We start from the raw sequence: 19,236 nt of genomic DNA on the forward strand, positions 1-19,236 counted from the left end.
GTAAATCAAAACTTTGTTTTCAGTGGAGCAGAAAGCAGTGCTGTCTGGAGAGGAACAAGAACGCAAGATAACAACTTATGAAGAAGCTATGAACAAAATCAAGGATACAACTGGGGTGTCTGACATAAAAGAGGTAGTGCAGCGCTTTCTTTCACAAGGAGAGACCCAGAAGCACTTGGAGCAACTTAAGACTAACAATGAAAAGATGCTTGTGAGGCTGAAGGAAGATAAGGTATGCCTTTTTTCTAATTTTCTAAACTACTTTAATTTATTATGTTGAATAATCAGGCAAGATGCAGTCTTGATAATTATTACTGGAGATCTATTGCATGGTTTCACGTTGCAGTACATACTTTTTGTAAAGATTGTTTAAACAAAAAAGTCTTCCACTAATGTTCTAGGAGAAGTTAAGGGTGGAATATGAGGAGATGAAGTATTCTGGGGAAGCAAAGCTTTCAAGGTACTGATTTCAAGTAGAATATGATTATTGTTCTTTTATGACTGAATAATTTGACAGTCACATGTACAACATAAATCTGTATTTTCTCTAGTTTGATCACTGAGTCAAAGAGATGTTAACAGCACATACATTTTCCTCATATTGTTGGTTATGTTAATTGTAATTCTGAATTAGGGATTCCGAAGTTTTCATTCAAGAAAGTAAATAATTGTTTCCCAAATAGTCTAGCTTGGATTTGCCCCAATGCCATGCACAAGAAGAGCATGGCTCAGCCTTGCATTTTTCTGCTGGGTTTCCCTGGTTTGTTTGCATGTTTCTTTATTTAGATAGAACTATGACTATAGTTGTTTGGAGATTAATAAGAGGTAGGCCTGCCAACCTAGGGATAAATTGTTACAACAAGCAACGTACATGGCGTTGAATCAGTGACAAGAACCAGTAATATAATTTTTTTTTAACTGATGAAGAACACATTAGACTTCTTCTATGAAATCAAAACGGTGTGGTCTTGAAACAGCAAAACCAAGGCTTTTTTTTTGTGGAGACGAGGAACATGGGACTCTAAAGAAGTATAGAAAGAAGGGAAAATAGTTACCTTAAAGTGCCAGACACCCATTCCTCAACTATACTTGACGCAGATTGTTTGAAATGACAGTCAGTCATCACTAAATGCCAGGAAATTCATTTTTTTATTTTGAAACTGATTTCCATTGTTTTCCTAAATTAACTTCTTACAGTACATGTCCTCCTACAAACCAAGAGAAATTTGTCTGTAGTTTTATCTACAAATACTAGTCTTGTAAAGCTATGAACATAGAGATTGCATTTTGTTTCCTTCTGATAGTGGACAAAGAATGTTGGAGGAATTTCAGCAGCGGCTGGCTGATGAGGAGAAAAGGTAAAATAAAATTGATTTAATATCACTTTGTACTGCATCACTGTAGATATCACATTGAGGGACTTTGTTTCCAGCACTATTTTAGTCTCAATTCATACGCCAAAACTTGTCCAAGTTAATCATGGAAGATCCAAAGTTGACGATACAGTTTAGATTAGACTATGTACATGTAACTGCACTGACACTTAAGGTATGGTGCCTACTATTGTTATTGCGCATACAGTCTGCGCATCTCAAGATACTCGGATTTCCTATGGGTGGTGCTTATTAATACAGGGATATTTTTGGGCGGTTCAAAACTATGCAGAGAAAGCAGATTATTGGGGGTAACCACTCATTTTTCAGAGATAATTAAGCTTCAGTTTGGAAAAGAACGTCATACATTGCTTTGTATTTTAAAGCTTTTTTCCAAATATTGTTTCAGATTAGTTATCTTAGAAAAATGCGTGGTTGCCCCCATTTTTCTTTTAGGATTTCAGTAACACTCTTTAAGATCTGCATTTCCTGCATATTCAGTATTTAAACCGCGTGAAAATACCTTTGAAGTGGTAGGAATCGTCCTTAATTTACTGTCCTCAGTTGAAATGGATGGATGGGTAGATATAAATAATAATAATAATAATAATAATAATGATTTTATTAACAGCATTTCCACAAGGTGGCTCATCATCCGTTAATATCTAACTAAAGTTAATTACAATTGAAACAAACCTAAAAAAGACTAGGTTAAAAATGCTAAATAATTGATATTTACAAAGAAAAAAATATACATATGATTATATAACCTGGACCTGGCTTTATCATGTAGCAATTTCTTTGTCTCCTTAAAAAATAAAATTGGGTCCATGCATAAATAATGCTCAGATTGTTTTATCATTGCACATAACTGGACAAGCTAAACAATTGTCTTTTATAGACACCTGAAAACTTCAGGGGGCTTCAACAGGGATTCGAACCCATGGCCTCTACGACGCCGATGCCGATACAATGCTCTGTTTGGCTTCATAGTTCAGTTGGTAGAGCATTACACTGGTGTTACAGTGGATTTGGATCCGCTGATCTGCTCTCGGTCCAAATCCGCTAGCAGATTTATACCGGGGGGGTTCAAATATTCACTAGGACACCGGCATCGCAGGGGTCATTGGTTCGAATCCTGTTAAAGCCACCTGGATTTTTCAGGGATCTATGAGTGTCAATTGCTCAGTTCAGTTCGAGGATCACTTCTGTCATTCTTCTATAACCCGCGCTTCAGATATACATTTCTTTCATGTTTTATCTTTGAGAACTTACGAAAAGGGTGTACATGGCGACCCTGGAGTCTAATAACATCAAAAACCTGCAAAAGAATCTACGAAAAGGGTGTACATGCGACCCTGGAGTCTAATAACATCAAAAACCTGCAAAAGAATTGCATTGAACAATCTGGCTGGTCCGCCTCGAATTACTTTGTCAAAAATTAAAGCACTATCAAGTGAAATGGCTCTTCATGGCAAAAAAAGAACATTTGATGTTAATTGTTTTTTTCAAATTCGCAAGAGTTTTCAACAGAGTACTTGCTACTCTAACTGTAAGACAAAAGAGCATTAGAAGATGCAGACAATCGAATGAGATTATCAGAAGACAATGCAAATACATAATACAGGAAAACGTGTGCGAACCCCTCTCAGTCAGTTTTGCTTTTACTTCATATCGGCTGAAAATGTGGTGTAATCTTTTCAAGCCAATCACCACGGGTTGTTAGGCTTTGTTAAGTACATACAAAAATTTGGTTTTATCAACGGAGTTGATAATGTAAATTGGCCACCGTACAGAGATTCTAAAAGCTGACGTTTCGAGCGTTAGCCCTTCGTCAGAGCGAATTGGATTCGCTCTGACGAAGGGCTAACGCTCGAAACGTCAGCTTTTAGAATCTCTGTACGGTGGCCAATTTACATTATCAACTCCGTTGATAAAACCAAATTTTTGTATACTACTTCCCCACCGACGCAGCACCACAGTTTCTTTAGAAACTACCCCTTCATTCATTTGTTAAGTACAGCCCATCCTATGGCAAAACTCACTGAAACCACTCTTTGCACTAGCAAAGGTAACTAGCAGTAATCTCGGATTATTGAAGTGCGTTTGACACTTGCTTTGGAAGAAAACGAGAAGGTTAACATTAGCATCGATGCTGACATGTTTATCACATCATTTTTTAAGTCTTTCGCTTTGCTGGTCCTTTAACCTCTGTCTTTACTGCTCCTGCTATTATCTTGCGCCGCGAGAAAAACCACTTCCACGGATGGCACCGTGATTCTCTTGAGCGTACCCCACCTGTGGTGGTTTAAAAACACGAGCTTTATTTCTCTGTAATTGGTCAAATAACTTATTCCCTTTTCTGAGCTTTGTAGACTGAAGCTATCATTTGCCAGCAGCGGTAAAGACAGATGTTGAAAGGCAATTAGCAAATCTAAAGTCATAAGATTAAAAAACATGTCCCATCCCGCTGGGTGAATAAGGGGTGATTATTTTCCCCATTATCTGCTTCAGTTGCGCAGAGGCAAAGGATCGTCTGGACAGAGCTAATAAGACTCTGGTGAATGTCAAAGCAGGGATTGAACATCTGGCGGATAAACTGCAACATTTGAAGGCGGTAAGAACTTCTCGCTGCAGGAGAGTAAAGATAATTCACATGAAAATTACGTACTTTCCAGATTTCTGTCAAACTTTGCACAATTAATATTCATGAACAGGTCATCTTAAAATGCATTAAAAAGATGGGATCACCGTACTTGTTTTCGCGCTGCATGCACTTTCTTTTAAGTGTTTTTCCGAATTACGCGAGAAGCGTTCGAAACTTGATCAACCGGAAAAATTGTTGTTATATAGCCAAAGGTACTGAATATTACTGAAAACTTGAGCCTACTTGTTTGCCAGGGCCAAAATCTTACAGTAAAGTGATTTCAAATTGCTCAATGTTGCAAAAAAATGCAATCAAATTCGACCGCTACATCATCACCTCACACTCAGTGTCTGGCTCCAAATGCAGTTTTCACGTCAATTATATATAAATACTACAACTTCTACTATCCAACTTTTTTCCTCCTTCTCTCCTTTCCGTGTACCTATTACGGGTACATAACACCATTAAAAAGACTCGTTCAGGAGAAAATAGCCATTCTTTGACAGATTAAGCTCGGTTTCAGTGAAAAGCCGCCATTTCTCAATGTGCGCGAACTAATGCGGGCGCCAATGACCCAAGAAATTGTGCGCAGTAGGGGTGCGCAATGCAAAACCAGGCAATCACCTGAAAGTGCTCTTTGCCATCTCCTTTCGATGTTGTTCGGTATTCCCAAGGGAGTATAATACGGTCTTCTTTTTTTTTTTCTGTTTATCATCGACTTGCTTCTGTTCTTGATCTCCCCCACCCCCGATTCTTTTCTCATGATGTTCGCGGACAATACTACCATACTCACTTTTGTCCCCCGCCACCCTTAAAGGTCGGAAAAAGGTTAAACCAATTAATAGCGAATGAGGCAATGTTATCCGCATGGCACTCAATACCAACTGGGTTTATCTATCATCGGCACAGTTGTGAAACAAGTATAGCATGCGGCTGGGTGTGACTGTGGACCAGAGTGAACCGAGTTAGGTATTAAAAATCTCTGTTCGTGTTCTTAGCCCAAAGGTCACGTACCGCAAGCTCAGCTGTCTCCGACATCTGATGAATACATTTTAGACTTGCTTGGGACAAGTGAACAGAAACTTTTAAAGCTCATGGATGATTTGGGCGGAAAGGATATCGATGACGTCATGAAAGAAATGGAGGATGCCGAGGTAAAATTAGAAAACTTGTTACGACAGCCATTAGAAAGGAGAATAGTCACCACCTGTTTCAGCCAGGTTTGATACCGGTTAAAGACGTTTGTCAATCAAATAAAGCTCAAAAGATTTTCCAAATATATGACAAAAAAATTCCGATGACGGAACCAACCTTTTTGCTGTGGTCTGCAATTAATAATTTTCGTCAGTTATAGTGCTTGATTGCTCGTGTTTCGTTATCTTTCAGTTTCGTGCAACAATGGAAGGCAAACTTCCTCAATACAACACCCGAGTTAAGCTTCCCACGTCGGACCGGCTTGCAGTGTATGACGGTAAGGCAACGCATAGCCATAGACTAAAATTAAATTTAATAAGATTTCTAATGCATAGTGGGAAGGGACCATTTTTCTTTTTTTTTTTCCTTCACCTGAATAATCAAAAAGTGCGGATCACTTTCCACAGCTAAAACGTGGTGCCAGAGTACGGCAACTATTAATTGAACAGTGATTTATAGTACTTTTTAAGGATTAAACCACTGCAAAAACCGTGTACGATCAAAACTTGCTCTACGTTGGATCAAAATTGATCGTGACCACACCAAAAAAAAAAAAAAAACTTTAAAAATAGAAAATATACTGCAAAGGCCTTCTTCAGGTTTATTCAGGGATCGCGTTAACGCAGAAATCGTGCATTTTTACGCAAATAAAATCCAAAAAATGCATCATCGAAATTTTAATGCGTCCCAGGACGCAAGGCACTGACTTAAATAACTCACACAACTTGCTTTGATTTGTCAGTATATTCTGTTGTTTGTAAAACTGTTGGAGCGATCTGTGATCATAATTGAAGTTCTAAGAAATGGGGTTTAAAACATCTAAAAAGGTTAAAACTAAATTTTCGACCGCCTTCTGCGGTCTTCTTCAGAGGAATGTACTCTGCAAGTCACTGAATGCAAATATATAGCAAAAGACGTCACTGTTCGTTGCTCCTAAGGGAGGAAACCAGTGATGCGTAAACCCTTGGAAAGGGTGCTCTTTCATTAACAGAGTTCTTGTCCAGGAATGAATGTAACGGCTCTAGAAAAAGCCTTTGTCGGCCGGTCCTATGCATATGCGTCAATATTAATTCCAAGTTGGTTACTCTCTTTTTCTCATAATTTAAAACATACTCTTTTTCTCGCAGAGGGTCACCAAGATTTTGGGACCCCCAAAAAATGCTTGGGACCCCAATTTGGCCGAACATGCGGGTCCCAGGACCCAGACTGAAAAATCCTAGTGCCATCCCTGTTTATTGAATTGATAAATGCTTGTTACAAGATCTTGATTTATAGTGCCTAGAAGTCCAAGGAAACCATTCTTAGCGCATGGAAATGTCACGATTTAGAGCCAAAGGAAAAAAACACTCAACCTAAATGGAACATTGCAAATCAAGATTGTAAAGCAGTGCAAATTGATGACAGGGGAAAGCCAAACTACCCGGAGAAAAACCTCTTAGAGCATAGTGGCGAACCAATAATACCAACCCAGCTATGGGTCCGCATCGTGGTGGAAGTGAGTGCTGCCACCACTGCACTAACTCTGCTCCCCGTTGCTGTCCACTTCTACCGTTAAAAGAATTAACTTCCCTTTGGTTCAAAATTCCAGCAGTGTTGAGTTGACAAAAACAATTCTACACGTATTTGCCTCATCCAAATTTAGCGGCGTTCTGCGCGGTTTGAGGGCATTAGCTAAGAGCCAAAGAATCGATCACTTGGCTTTTTTGTAAAGTGGAATGTTGGCTGTGAAAACATGACTCCAACCGGGCGAACAGTGAGAGCACTCTGCCTCCAATGATGTGGCCTGGGTTCTGGCGATTCCCGGGCTCAAAATAATACTGCGGGTTACTACTCTACTATTTTCCGAAATTTCCGGCTTTTCCCACTCGCCTAAAACAAACATTTCATTAAAGAACTACTGTAATTTCATATGATGTGACTTGATTCAGTTCCTCCAATAGGCCAGTTTCGTATTCTAACGGTTGGACTGGATGTAGCATGAAATGGAGGCTAACGCGGGCAAATTAATTTGCATTCGAAAAGATTTGCCCGCATTAGCCTCCATTTCATGCTAGATCCAGTCCAGCCGTGAGAATTCGAAAATGGTCTATTTGTATTCTGCTCAGTTCAATAAGTTTGAGAGTGTTATTTGCTCAGCGGTGTTCAAAGGGAGAGTTAGGAGTACATGGCGAATCCTAGCAAAGTCTGCAAAGAGTAGAGCTTAACTGGTTATTGTAATTTTCTAGATGACGAGGAAAGTGGAGAAGATGAAGATGTTCTCTCCAGAAACGCTATAAAGCGCTATTCCCAACAGATTGTGGATTCCAAGACGAAAAAGCACAAAACCCGCAAGGGGAAAAGGAAGACGAAACAATAAACTTTCACTACAACTCTGTACTTTAGCAATGCGCTTGGAGTTTTGTCTTTATTTTTCACGGTGTTTTTGTCACCGATAAAATTGTATCTACATCAGAGTAAGCCCTTGTAGTTCTAACCTATTGGAAAATAAACGAATATCTTAATTCTTCACGATGGTTTACCCATTCAATGATTATTTTCTCTCCCGCAATCCGCCCTGTCAGCAACAGCACCAAAACGAGTTTGAAATTCACAAAGCTGCTAGATGGCTTGATAATTCAGTTGGTAGAAAAGTGCAACGAAACAAAGGCCACACATAATTTGAATGCGCAGTCAACGTAACAGTTTGTAGGGTTTATATGGGAAACATGAAATACAGAAAAAAAATCGGGTAATTCTAGTTTACACAGCGAGGAAAATACAAGAAATAAACTTACTTTAACTTCATCTTGTGTCCTTGTGTCGATTTGAGGCGTTCTGGGCAAGTTTTGAAATTTGCTCCCATCCTTCTGTCGGGTGTCAGAAGCAGAATACCGACTCCGCTTACGACTCCGTCGCTTACGATTCAGTGAAAACTGCATTGTCGGAGTCGGAAGCAGAAGCGTAAGAATAAACCAATCACAATGTTCGATTCCAAGCATTTTGATTGGTTGGTTCTTCCGCTTCTGCTTCTGACTACGACAATGCAGTTTTCACTGAATCGTAAGCGACGGAGTCATAAAATTTAAGCGGAGTCGGTATTCTGCTTCCGACACCCGACAGTTTGATTTTCACCAGGTCGTATCGCTCTGTGCATGCGCTACTGATTACGACGCCGACTCCGTCGGTAGTTGAAACCAGCCTTAAAAGAAGTAGGCGAAGTAACAAAGTTTTCATTGGATCATAAGCGACGGAGTCATAAGCGGAGTCGGAAGAAATTGGGAACGTTCTGATTCTTCCGATTCCGATTCCGTCGAGCTTATGACTCCGCTTACGATTCCGATCTTTGAGTTTCACTAGGTCATAAGAGCTCTTCCGACTCCTACTCCGTCGCTAGTGCGGAAAACCAGCCTTTAGAGTACATCGTGCGCAGTGATGCACATCTATGCACTAGTTTAAGCTGGTTATCTTAATGGTTCTCTTAATTATAACTCAAATATCCCGTATAATTTGAGGTAGTCTCAAAATTAATTCCATTTACAGCTGTCAAGGCTTTTACTCTCCTTTCTGCAAAAAGGTTACTGTATCCTATTGAAATGCGCGTTAAATAGAGTCTAAATAGGGTGACAATCAAGGGATGCTGATAGACAACGCTCATTGACGAACACTGCCATGGAATTATCTTCACAGGGAATGCTTCTCAAATTGTACTTAGCAAAATTTTTTTTTCTTTCCCCATTTCTGGAGTCGTGCTGGGCGCATGGAAAGAAATTCTCTTATAAGTGATTAGCAATAGTAAATTGGACTGAGTGGAGTACAATTCAGGGAGTAAGCGTGCGAGTGATTTTAAAATCGCGCGAGGCTGATTTGAAATTAGGAGCACGATACTTCTGAATTGTACGACACGAATTTTAATTACTAATTGATTTAAAACAACATATCATTTTTATCTTTCACATGTGAGAATGTAGGTGTCGTCATGGTAACGAACGCGATTAATGTGCAGGGCAAATACCATAGTTTCTCACACTTCTCCCCGGCAGTGTTTATTAGTTAGGGAAATCTTGGATAGTTCGTTGATCATTCGTCACGGGAACATTCGAACCCACAAATGACCATCTCCCAACATCAATGGCTTCATAGCTCAGTTGGTTAGAGCGTCGCACCGGCATCACGAGGTAACGGTTTCAAACGCCTTTAAAGTCCTGAATTTTTCTGGCCTCTCTACGCAATTGTTACAATTGCGTTCGTAACTGCGAGGATCACAGCTTCAATTGAAACGGTCTTACCTACATCTGCACGTTCCGTTACCCGGTAAAGTCGACTCGATCTATGGCTGTTTCTGCTTAGGTGGCCAGATACACCATATCTAAGCCTATTTTTGCTGGAGAGAATGGAGACTGGCTACTGGATGGAATAGGACAGACCACATGGCAGAGAACTTCGTGCCTTACTCTGCGAAGAGTGTGTGAGTTCTTTAAAGCCCCAAGTTTCTGATCACTAAGGAGTTGTGAGACAAGGCCTACGATTTACAGTCTCTATCCGAAAAGACTTGAAAGTCTAACTATTTGCAGGTGTAATTACAGAGGCAACCGCCGACCAGTTGGCCCAGCTAGTCGGTTGGTTATCGGACTACTGCGGTAGGTCGCGGGATCAAAAACTCCGGCCGATGTCCTAGCAAATATTGGCCCCCCCCCCCCCCCCCCCTCCTTCGCGGACTTAGTCTTCCTTCTCAACAGGGGTCGATTGTGGAAAAAAGGAAATGAAATGAACTTTATTTAAGTGTCTAATCTTCTAGTGCTGGAGCACTAATTGGGGACACTGTAAATTGAAATTATGAAATCCACGCAAATCAAATCAAATTTGGTTTTTGAGGAGACGAGAAAACTGGAATACCCGGGAGCAAAACCTCTCAGTGCAGAGTAGTGAACCAACAAACTCAACCCAGATATGTCTCACCAGACTTAACTGATTAGAGTGAAATGTGAAGTGCTAGTTTTCTACCCCATATGAACCATGTGAGCATTAGCCCTGCTAATGGAAATGGGTCCACACCAGGGTGCGAATTGTTTTTCTCTGTCCTTGTGTGAGCCCATTTCCATTAGTAGGGCTAACGACTAGCTCCATGACCAAATCCCAGGCTGTGATTGGCTACCGGAGCGGGGCAAGATGGAGCTATCTCGCCCCATTGGGATTTCTCGCTTGGTCCCACAAGATCAAAGATCATTGTTTGGTGTTTTATCCCACATAATAAATCCATTATTGACCAAGCTTGTTCGGTCAAGTTGGCTGGATATTGGCCTTGTTCTTTTTTTGGGTGCTTATGAACCTTGAATAAACAGGAAAATAAATAACTCCGCCAATATCCAGCCATCTTGACCTCATGCTTGGTCAATAACCCATATTCAATAATTTTATTGAATTTGCCCATAGATACTCTTGACTGGAGAGAAGTACAGGATTCTTGTTCCGATAGAGCCCCAGTCCCCAAGGTCAAGGACACATCACCACCAAGTCGATTTTGAACAAGCAGATTTTGAGAAAGCATGATCATCATCACAACTTTCTTTACCCTCGGATTTTAGAGCAGCTTGGTGTAGCTTAACCTGCAAGCAGAGTCAGACTCCTTCGATAGGTGTAGCTAATACCACCAAGCATTTACTCATGCTCTCAACCATGATATACTACAGACGATAGACCACAACACTGGGAAGTCTGTGTCCTACTCTTTTCGAATTCTGTATGGTTTTATGTTCCACAGGGTCGGCACAGGGTTATGAACATTGAAGTGTTCTGACATGGGAACTATGGTTTATCGTCCTTATCCACATTGAATGGAGAGTCCAAACTGGCAAAGGAAACACTTTCTCCTCATTTATTTACTTAACACCCTGAGAGTTGGTCTGGCCGGAGTTTTTGATCCTGCCGCCTCCCGCAGAGAAGTCTGATGCACAACCAACTGAGCAAACCACTTTATTTCAAAACCTTAGTTTTTGTTCCAGATGGGAGCCATTAATCCATAACCTCCAACCCAATAGTCTGCAGTCAAATGATGTTTAAAGTTGGACGTTTTCCCAAGAGTTTTGTCCAAGATAGTAGACTTGCTATCATTATAGTAACCTTCTTTCATACTCTGCCAAAATATTTTGGATTGTTTCTTGATCGACTTTGCCATCATTAATGTCTCGTATGATATTCCTTAATTTCCTTTCCTCAGCACCTTGTAGTGTCGCCAAAAGCTCATACAAAACATCAAGGTCCAGAGTAAGAGCCTTTTTGTCAGCAATTTCTTTGGATGGTGACATTTTGACAGCAAAACTAAACCTTGCACCTAGAGAATATTCAAGTCAAACATACACAAGAAAGGTTGAGGCTCACTGTGCAAGTAATATTTTCAAACAAGTTTTGTTTACAGGGTTTTATAACCATCAAAAAGATCCCAGAGAGAAATGATCCTCACAGTTACGTGGACAATTTAAGCAATTGTCTCTTATAGACAACTGAAAGCTTCAGGCGTTTCGAATGGGATTCGAACCCATGACCTCTGTGATGCCGGTGCAATGCTGGTGCAATGCTGGTGCAATGCTGGTGCATTGCTCTACCAACTGAGCTATGAAGCCACTCAGTTGCGAGAGGGGAAAATTGTTGGGCTCATGTGTTTCCATGGGTTCTTTCACTGTCCACTGGTTCGTTTAGTAGCCACCACACTACATTCGATACTTTCCAAACCCAAAAGCATTTTATTGAGAATAACTTACCAGCAAATGTCAAGGGAGGAGGACGTGCACTGTGTGGAATTGCGCCATGGAAAATAGTAACACGACCATACTTCGGACACACAGCAAAGATGACCTCACTCCCTTCCATATCAGTTAAGAAGACTGTTTCTCCATGATGGTTCTTGGTCCAGTTTTCATTCAAGTAAACAAGAAGAGTAAATTCATTTTCATGAGGTGCACAATCTCTGTGAATAGTAGGTGTGTCTGAACTCTGAATGTTGTTACACCCAATATCATAAGGGTAATAGCCCTGCTTTCCTGTGACAGCTGTTACAATTTGGCTAAAAAGCTGCCACATCAAAGTCTGAACAAACTCCTCAACTTCAAATGCCATGATCCACTGTACGTTGTCTTCACTGTTTTCGCCAGCAGCATCATCAGTATACCCACTGCTCCTGACTGTGTGCATTAAAGCGTTAAGATCTTTCACTGGAATGAGATCATCAAAGACGACAATACTACGGCCATCCCTAGTGGTAAAATTCCTAGTGATGAATTTTTTAACGTCTACTTGAACGTCTTCTTTAGATAGATCATTAGCTTTGGACAAAAGTTTAAAACTAGGCCACAATTTTTGTTGAAATACATGATTGTCATCCTTTGACAATTCATGTGGAATTTGCCTCCTATTATCCAAAACTGATAGGTAAACTTTCATGGCATACAACCTTCCTGAATAGTCTATGGCTGGGGGCTTGATGATATGTTCCAACCTCGCAGGAAAGATAACCAGTCTTCCTGGTTTCGGATGAACAGCTTTCAGAATCTCACCCTTGTCATAAACGACAAGTTCACCATAACTGTTGCGATTCCATTCCTCCACGAGAAAGATAACAGCAACGAAGCAATTATCAGTGTTATTAAGAGTAAGCTTACATGCAAGCTGTTTGCTACAAATATGGTTTGTTTTGATATTTATTTCCCCCTCAGTTGCTAATACACTGCAGAAACGGTCAGGGGTCGCTCTCCATCCACTAACGTTCAAACAGATGTTTGCCAATTTGCTCCAAGCTGACAACTTCATAAAGCTTGAAGGCGTTGGCTGACTAGACCAAGAGTGACAGGACGTCACTGCGGATGTTTCATCTGAAGTTTCTGTGCCTGCAAAGCTCCAAATTGTTTCCTCCGAACTGAGCAATTTTTTCATACCAAGAATTTCACCAGTAGTGAATAAATTGTCTGTCACAACGACATCTCTCGATGGCAGTGATCCTGAAGAGGGAAAATAGAGCAGAATATTCAAGAAAATGAACTTATATTGGTTGGCAACTCTCGTGACCATTATTTCTGTGCATATTCTGCATGCAGTGAACAGGAAGTAGGAAAAGATGGTGATTTAGTAACCGCTCCTGTTGTAAGATCCAAGAGGTCTGTAGGGAGGCTTCACATTCCCTAGGCGTTATATTTAGCTTTTTATAATATTTATATTGCCGATAAAATGCTTCACCAGGATACGGTGATTCTATTACGTTTTGTTAAGCTTGTCCTTGCCATTTCAATAGCCCGATTCTCAGACGGTCCATGTCGCTCGTGTCACGCACTCTACCAAAAGGGAGTAATGATTGCGTGACGAGCGAAATACGGCCTGTAATATTAAAACTGGGTTTGTCACCAGGTGAGCACATTTAAAAAATATTTGAAAAAATACAAACTAGGTTACACTGGTGGTTTAAAAGATGATATATTACAATAAAAAATGTTCCCAACGTTTCGGTCACAAACACGGACCTTCTTCAGGGGAAGTGAAAGAAAAACCACACAAAAGCACAAATATAAGCAAGACGCTGATTAAAAATTCGAGATAAGTGTCATTTTTTCTTGTTTGCAAGGGTCAAGTGCAAATACTCCTTGGGGAGTAACGCCCCGTCATCTCGGTTGAGAGGGTCTCTCGCGCAATTAATCTCCCAAGCTTCCAAAATCTTCCTTTGGTGCCAATTACTATTAGTCCTGAGAATTGTGGCCTCATCCCATGCGATATCGTGATTGGTATTTGTCACGTGGTCTGCAAGTGCTGATTTTTTGCATTGTCTCCGTGCGACAGCCTTCTGGTGCTCGCCTTTTCTTGTTGAGAATTTTCTTTGCGTTTCGCCGACGTAGCTCTTGCTACAATCAGCGCAAGGAATGTCGTAAACAGGGCCACGAGGGTCAAGAATAGCACTGAGTTCTGTGGAAGCATTGCTGACATTAATCTTCAGGGTGACGACGAGCTTGTCTCCTTCGACGTCGTCTCTTTGTTTACGTCAATTCCGGTAGATGTAGCTGTTAATGTTGCTCACAACCGCCTGGTTAATGACGAAAATCTACCAGAAAGGACGGCCCTATCGGTTACTGACGTTATTAAATTACTTGATTTCTGCTTGTCAACCACCAACTTTCAATACGGCCACGAACATTATCAGCAGATCCATGGGACAGCTATGGGTTCACCCGTTTCCGCCGTAATGGCAAATATGGTCATGGAAGACCTTGAAGAAAGAGCACTAACTACTCTCACCAATCAACCTCTGTTTTGGAAAAGATTCGTGGACGACGTGAGTACAACCACGAAATTTGATAGTACTCAGACTTTTCTCGAACATCTGAATTCAATTGAACCCTGCATTAAGTTCACGGTTGAACGCGAAAGCGAGGGAAAAATTGCCTTCCTTGACACTATGGTTCACCACCAGGAAGACGGAAGATTAACTACCACTGTTTACCGGAAACCTACTCACACTGATCGCTATCTGTCTTTTCATCGCACCATCCTAGTATGCACAAGCGAGCTGTGGTTAAATCTTTGATGGATCGGGCCGAAAGAATCCCCACAACAAAATCTGATCGAAGTAAGGAAAAGCAACGAGTAATATCGACATTACAGTCCAATGGATACCCCAAGCGCTTTATTTTGGATGCCAGCAAGCCTAAACCACCGCCGAAGGACACAATCAACGCTGCAGAATCCGGGCGGGGCTATAGCACAATTCCATACGTCAGCGGGACCTCTGAGCCAATAAAGAGAGTTTTGGAAAACCACGGCATCAAAGTGGCATTCAAACCCTATCAAACAATGAGCCAGATGTTTCCCAAACCGAAAGACCAAATAGACAAAGAAGAAACTCGTGGCCCTGTTTACGACATTCCTTGCGCTGATTGTAGCAAGAGCTACGTCGGCGAAACGCAAAGAAAATTCTCAACAAGAAAAGGCGAGCACCAGAAGGCTGTCGCACGGAGACAATGCAAAAAATCAGCACTTGCAGACCACGTGACAAATACCAATCACGATATCGCATGGGATGAGGCCACAATTCTCAGGACTAATAGTAATTGGCACCAAAGGAAGATTTTGGAAGCTTGGGAGATTAATTGCGCGAGAGACCCTCTCAACCGAGATGACGGGGCGTTACTCCCCAAGGAGTATTTGCACTTGACCCTTGCAAACAAGAAAAAATGACACTTATCTCGAATTTTTAATCAGCGTCTTGCTTATATTTGTGCTTTTGTGTGGTTTTTTCTTTCACTTCCCCTGAAGAAGGTCCGTGTTTGTGACCGAAACGTTGGGAACATTTTTTATTGTAATATATCATCTTTTAAACCACCAGTGTAACCTAGTTTGTATTTTTTCAAATATTTTTTAAACGTACTGTAATGTCGCAGGTCGTGGGGTGGGCAAATTTAGTAGGTAAGATAAGAAAAAAATTCATGATATTAACAGCAACATTAGTTGGTAGGACATTACACCGGCATCGCTGAGGTCATAGGTTCGAATCCCGTCGGGGCCTCCTGAACTTTTTAGGTGTCTGTAATGGCTTGGCCAAACACTCGCAACATTTCAACGCAACATCTTGCAACATTGTTGGGAACAACATGCTGCATTCGTCTGGCCACCCTGTTACGAAATGTTGCGATATGTTGCAACATGTTGGATGATGTTGGATCAAATTTAAAAACGGTCAAATTTTTCGTGCAACATTTTGGATGTTGCATGATGTTGTAATCGTATGGCCACGTTCACGCTTCGATCACGCAACATTGTTGCGCTAGGGCATGCGCGTTAGGTCCACTTCTTGCGCGCCAGGGGCCTGGGGCACATGAACATTGACATGTTGCGTTGAAAATGATGAAAATGTTGAGTGCGTTTGGCCACCCCGTTCAACACATGTCGCGACATCTTGCAACATTGTTGCATGATGTTGCGTTGAAATGTTGCGAGCGTCTGGCCAGGCCTTAAGGGACAATTCTCTCTTTCGTTAACGAAAATCTTGGCCCCAGTTGTTTAAAAGGTGGATAACGCTATCCACCGGATAGATCACTATCCATTGGAGAGCGCAATTGGTTTCGCTATTACTTATCCACTGGATAGTGATTTATCCGGCGGATAGCGCTATCCAACCTTTCTACGACTGCGGCCTGCTTATTAATTTTAAGCGATCTACCTACCATCCGGGAATCATGAACCAATCATCCAACCCCCATCTCTGCAGCCAGCGAAGAACAATCGCTAACAAGAAAAAAATGATTGAGGCCTCTTCTACAACAACTCTTTTTCTTTTGAAAACGCATGCTCGTTAAGACTTTCTCGCAATATCATCTAAAGTCAAACGCCTGAAATTACCGAAGAAGGCAGAGGCTTAAGAAGTACTAGGTCCTATGAACTGCCCAGGTTTCGCTCGCGCAGAAAGACCACTACGCCCTCAGCTAAATCCGGCCGAAATGGGCGATCGACGTCCTCGATTAAGCGCAAGGAAAATACTGGGGACTAAGCATGATTTTCTCGATAAACAACGCAAAAAAACTCAAAAATTCATTTCGGTTAAGTTATGTCTTATACGCCTCAAAAGCTAGAGAAAAGATCCTTTTGGGAATTTGACTCTATTATAGTCTAATGCAAAACCAAAGCAATTCGCTAATTACTTTCGACACTCAATTGAAAACTGCTCGAATGCAAAACATGAGCCATAATTTGCTATATTGTTTTGTGCACCAAGATGGCCGTCTCATCACGTGATTCATGAAAACCATCTACAGGTACCGCTTGTTTCCGCTCAAGGACATCGCTATCTAAAATAAAGCCGATTTATTTAAGTGTCCCGTAGAATATCGCTGCGCTGAAGAGTAGTTAGAGGGGTTTTGATTTAAAATGTTTAGGTTTGTCGGGCTTTTACTTCGTGTAGAAGACGCACATGACGTAACAAAAGCTTTAGGGTTCTTTAGGGATTTAGAATTCTGATTAGGTATTGTTGCACGATTTTTGTTCATGTGTGTCTTCTACACGAAGTAAAAGCCGTTTGTCGTGAAGTTTGGTAACCGACCTTTTGCTGTGTTTGATATGGTTTGTTGCCGAGTGATAATGTAGCCTTTATCAAGCGCTGTTTAAAATATTGTCGCTGAGCAGCTAGCGGTGTTGTGGTCAAGTGGTTATTAGGTAACGGGTTAATCATCATTCTCAGGTTCGAATCCTAAGTCTATACACTTTGGTTATCTTTTAAAAAATATAAGACCATTTCCCATAATCCATATCAAGCTTCAAGTCTTCTATATTAACCATAATAGTTAATTCAGAACAAATTACGCATTAACATTTGAGTGGCCTGGAGTCCATGATTTCATTTTTTTGTAAAGGGAATGTACACTTTGACGTTTAATTAAAGGGAGATTTCTCACTGAATATGCCTAACGCTTAAGTGATATTGCTTTAGTCTATACCACGCTGAAAGTGCCCATGCAGTACGTTCATCTCTCAGTCGAGAGACAAAGAGGCAGGAGTTTATTCTTTTTTGACATTTTATTTAAGGCAAGTAGGCATGTAATGTCCCTCAGAGGCTGACACATAATAGTTATAAAAACTAATAAACTGGTGGCCCTCAAATGGAAGCCACTGGAACTCCATAAGTTCATACTTATGTGTGAAAAAAAAAAACAGCGAGACAGTTACCAACCAATTGCAAAGGGTGTGTCGGACAGTACAAGGATGAGCACCAGCAAAATTTGCCTCTATAACTGAGGCTAATTGCAAAGTTGCCGTTTAGGGCTGCAATAGCGCTGGTTGCGGTCGTTGCGGCTTGTCACTTGATCTAAAAGCAGTATTATATGTGGTTAAGCGTTGCACAGAAGCGGAATGATTTGCGATGTAGCATCGCGTGATCTCTTTTTCTCCGTGGCAGGAATCTCGGTTACCTTGCACTTTCCATTAGTTAAACCAGTCGACTGTTTTACGCTTGATGTGAAAGGGCTCGACTGATTTTAATTGATCGGTTGTTATCCACTGACATCTATTATTATCATTTTAGTATGCTATATTTTCTCATTTAGTATGCTCTATATAGAGCATCCTAATAAGGCTTTTCGACAAAGGAAAACAAAAGAAACCATTAGTATGTTCCATACAGAGTTTACTAATGAGTAGTTAGTTTACCCCACAATTTCCTTGTGCTTCAAAACCCCTGCCTCTTTACATAATGTAAGGCAGTTTATGAGATATAGAGCACACAAACACCGGGCACCGATTGGCTGAGCGGGTGTGACCATTTTCTAAGAATTTTCAATTCTTTGAACTGGGGTAATGATTCCCGGTCATGAGATTATGAGGCATGAGTTCGAGTCCAGTTCAAGGGTGGATTCAACCAGTTCAAATCTATAATTTTCTCTTTTTTTTTGTTTTGCGAATGCGCATCCGTTTTCTACTTAACAAATAGATTACATGTTCGAACTGGAGAAGTGATTTGCACTTAACTGGACAATTCAAGCAATTGTCTCTCAAAGACACCCGTAAAATTCAGGAAGCTTCTCTGCGATGCCAGTGCAATGCTTTACCAATTGAGTTATGAATCTACTCAGTTGGGAGCAGGTCAATTTTTTAGGCTCCTGTGTTCCCGTGAAAGGACTTGGTGAAATAAATGAATATGTACATATATTTGAAGTGCTGGTTACAGATGAAATTGAGAAAGGAAAGGAAAGGAAAGGAAAGGAACTTTATTTAAGCGCATCCAAAAGACTAATTGCTCATGAATCAAAGACTAAAGCAAAGATAATATATAGATCAATATTTATAGGCCCTCTGCCAGCTTTAAGATACGGCACCAAGACCATCGAGCTCAATTCTTCATCAGAGTGTCTTGGCTTAACTAATTACAATAAGTTATATAGGCAGGATCATATTAGAAATGTTTGTAATTTATTTAACAAGAAATTGGCTGTTCTGAAACGACTCAAATTCCTGCCTCAGTCCACCTTGGAATCTATTTATTTTAACTCAATTATTCCTAGTGTAGTATATAATATTGTTGTC

General features: G+C 40.8%; 3 protein-coding genes across 3 annotated transcripts in view; 2 read left to right on the top strand and 1 right to left on the bottom strand.

The window, feature by feature from the left end:
- The window catches only part of LOC138032172 (outer dynein arm-docking complex subunit 3-like), a 12,432-nt gene extending 4,710 nt beyond the window's left edge, over positions 1–7,722 (top strand). Inside the window, exons 7-13 of the mRNA XM_068879778.1 lie at positions 24–232; positions 402–460; positions 1,305–1,358; positions 3,888–3,990; positions 5,019–5,174; positions 5,407–5,491; positions 7,440–7,722. Of these exons, the coding sequence (XP_068735879.1) occupies positions 24–232; positions 402–460; positions 1,305–1,358; positions 3,888–3,990; positions 5,019–5,174; positions 5,407–5,491; positions 7,440–7,570 (797 nt within the window). The 3' untranslated portion in view covers positions 7,571–7,722. The remainder of the gene's footprint in view (positions 1–23; positions 233–401; positions 461–1,304; positions 1,359–3,887; positions 3,991–5,018; positions 5,175–5,406; positions 5,492–7,439) is intronic.
- A 2,237-nt stretch (positions 7,723–9,959) lies between these two features.
- Positions 9,960–13,258, bottom strand: LOC138038198 (uncharacterized). The gene is made up of 2 exons (XM_068884020.1): positions 11,949–13,258; positions 9,960–11,521 (listed from the first exon to the last, which is right to left on the bottom strand). Exons 1-2 carry the CDS (start codon positions 13,249–13,251, stop codon positions 11,301–11,303), a joined length of 1,524 nt encoding a protein of 507 aa, XP_068740121.1. The 5' UTR covers positions 13,252–13,258; the 3' UTR covers positions 9,960–11,300.
- Positions 13,259–14,721: 1,463 nt separating this feature from the next.
- On the top strand, positions 14,722–15,402 carry LOC138037675 (uncharacterized). The gene has a single exon (XM_068883576.1). The coding sequence runs from the start codon at positions 14,722–14,724 to the stop codon at positions 15,400–15,402; it is 681 nt and encodes a 226-aa protein (XP_068739677.1).
- Positions 15,403–19,236: the final 3,834 nt, after the last annotated feature.

The sequence above is a fragment of the Montipora capricornis genome, chromosome 2 (assembly GCF_036669925.1).
Source record: "Montipora capricornis isolate CH-2021 chromosome 2, ASM3666992v2, whole genome shotgun sequence".
In the NCBI taxonomy this organism is placed as follows: Eukaryota; Metazoa; Cnidaria; class Anthozoa; order Scleractinia; family Acroporidae; genus Montipora; species Montipora capricornis.

Excerpts from the sequence above, each read along its gene's own strand:
- LOC138037675 (XM_068883576.1), top strand. The coding sequence starts at position 14,722 with ATGCACAAGCGAGCTGTGGTTAAATCTTTGATGGATCGGGCCGAAAGA.
- LOC138038198 (XM_068884020.1), bottom strand. The coding sequence starts at position 13,251 with ATGGTCACGAGAGTTGCCAACCAATATAAGTTCATTTTCTTGAATATT. Across the intron at positions 11,522-11,948 it reads TCCTCCCTTGACATTTGCTG|GTGCAAGGTTTAGTTTTGCT; the intron begins GTAAGTTATTCT and ends AATATTCTCTAG.